The sequence below is a fragment of the Macrobrachium nipponense genome, chromosome 15 (genome assembly GCF_015104395.2).
Source record: "Macrobrachium nipponense isolate FS-2020 chromosome 15, ASM1510439v2, whole genome shotgun sequence".
Taxonomy (NCBI): Eukaryota; Metazoa; Arthropoda; class Malacostraca; order Decapoda; family Palaemonidae; genus Macrobrachium; species Macrobrachium nipponense.
The window spans coordinates 34,420,613-34,423,112 of NC_087208.1; the positions used below are offsets into that span (position 1 = coordinate 34,420,613).

Here is a 2,500-nt window from a genome sequence, read left to right on the forward strand (position 1 = left end):
CTCAGTGGCGTGGTTGATATGGTGTTTGCGTTCCACCTCGGTGGTCGCGGGTTCGATTCTCGGCCATTCCATTGAGGAGTGAGAGATGTGTATTTCTGGTGATAGAAGTTCACTCTCGACGTGGTTCGGAAGTCACGTAAAGCCGTTGGTCCCGTTTCTGAATAACCACTGGTTCCGTGCAACGTAAAAGCACCATACAAACAAACAATTGACGAGAATCGTTTCAGTATATTTTGCTGCAGACACTGCAGATGATGAAAAGGAAACATGTTTCATAATTAAGAACTGGATTGACAGTGAGCAATGACTAGGATGCTGCAACCTTGTTCAGCGGGTGTAGTGTCTTGTTGCCGCTTATTTTATAGTAGTAATTTGTTTTAAATTATGACAATTATCCTTGTTTTCCCCTCAATAAACTCGTGTTTATTTATTTACCAAAACAAGGCAATAAGGAAACTTGCAAATACTGATACTTTTTGTTTTGCAGGGGTGTAAACGAATGTAATAAAAGTATTTATACGGTTATATTTTACAGTTAACTGTAACCTAATATATAAAAATAAAAGATGTTAAACTGAATTCTCTTGACCCCCCCCCCCCCCCCCACCGGAAAAATTTCCTCTCATTCGCAGGCATCTGGACATCAGGGACGCCATCTTGACTCTGGAGAAGGTCGTCAAAGATGTGACCAATAAACTGAACCGCCACGAGGCGAGGGAGGCCCAGGTCGCCGACTTCACGACGAAGACCTTGAATGCCCTGAACTCCGACCACTCCCTGGTGGAGAAGAGCATGCAGGCTGTGGCTCGTCAGCTCACAAAAATGGAGGAGAGGCTCTTGTCCATCGAGTCCCTCATCCAGACGGTAACTGTAGTGGGCTTGGCAGAATGTTTTGGGTTGTTGGCATTGTCAATGTTGTTTTAGTAGTAGTAGATATATAAACAGTTTTAGTAGTTGTAGTAGATATATAAGCAGTTTTAGTAGTAGTAGATATTTAAAAAGTTTTAGTAGAAGTAGTAGTAGTAGATATATAAATAGTTTAGTAGTTGTTGTAGATATATAAGCAGTTTTTGCAGTAGTAGTAGATATGTAAGAAGTTTTAGTAGAAGTAGCGGATATATAAACAGTTTTAGTTGTATTAGTAGTACTGCAAGTATATTCTTTAACGTAGCCACGGTATTTTAACCATAGCAATAACATTGCTCAAGCATTTCTTATAAGGAGCGAGTCATAATTTTTATTTTAACTGGATATATGTAGTTATTTGGAGTGCATGCTTAAAAATGAGAGAACTTACTATATCCGTCCTTTTTCAAGTAATAGATAAAATCAGAAACTTGGTGGCACAAGTTTCCCAGATGTGAGGAAAAGTATACCTGCTGTTAAAATATGATGCATACGATACGACAGTTGAACCAAGAATTTGAAATCATTTTTTGCACACTTGCTGTATCTGCCATCTTTATGTAGAATTTGGTGAAAATGAGCTACATTACCTGTCCTTATGTATGATATAAAACGAAACACGTTTACTGCTGGTTGCCGCTTCTTGAGTGGGGTTTTATTTTCTAACGGAGCATAGGTCTAGTACACAATACGCTCTTAATTTTTATCATTTCTGCTAATGGTCATTTTATTTTCTTGCAGACTTTCCTTACCGTCTCTCTATACTTTCGATAAAGTTTATTTTATAACACAATGACGATTCGTAGGTAAGCTTTCCCTTGGTGATATTTTATTTTAAAAACGGATTTCCTGACGGTGCGAGTGAAGGTAACTTCTATATAGGTTAAGCACGATGTGATTTCCAGATAGAGAAATGTTTGAAAAAAAAAAAAAAAAAAAAAAAAAAAAAAAAAAAATATATATATATATATATATATATATATATATATATATATATATATATATATATATATATATATATATATATATATATATATATATTTTAACGTTAATTTTTATACCACCGTTGTGGCCTCATGTGGTCGGAAGGACTTCAAACAATTCGAAGCCTTCAAATGGGAGGGGTTCTCGGAAAGGCTTCTCTCCACTGTTGCTAACCGTTTGGAAGTTGGGGGGTGGGGGGAGTTTATCTTCTTCGTTCTTAGAGAAGTGGCTTTTGTTGATGTGGGTCAACCACCATCTTGGAAGAAGAGTTCTGTTTACATTTTGGAGAGTTGAGTGCCGCCATCTTAAAATTCTTCGGAAGTACTCTCGAAATTACAGTTTCAGAACACCTCCTTGGCATATGTTTTGTTGCCATACAACCCCATTTTTAAGAATCTTTAGATCATGCTGCGTCGCGGACTTTCGAAACTTTCGAATCAGATACGAACCTCCGCGGTTTCTGTGCAGGAAATAGACTGACAAACAAACGGGGGAACAGACTTGGGCGTACCCTGAGCCACTGAGAGAAGGCCAACAACAATCATCTCGACTCAAGAAGCCCTTCACCTATCTTGAGGAGCCGACTTATGAGGTCCTGGTTTCTTTAGAA

General features: G+C 38.1%; 1 protein-coding gene across 1 annotated transcript in view; it reads left to right on the forward strand.

Moving 5' to 3' along the window:
- LOC135227077 (uncharacterized) overlaps positions 1-2,500 on the forward strand; it is a 48,160-nt gene that overhangs the window by 26,112 nt on the left and 19,548 nt on the right. The window contains exon 2 of the mRNA XM_064266909.1: positions 633-864. Within this exon, the coding sequence (XP_064122979.1) occupies positions 633-864 (232 nt within the window). The remainder of the gene's footprint in view (positions 1-632; positions 865-2,500) is intronic.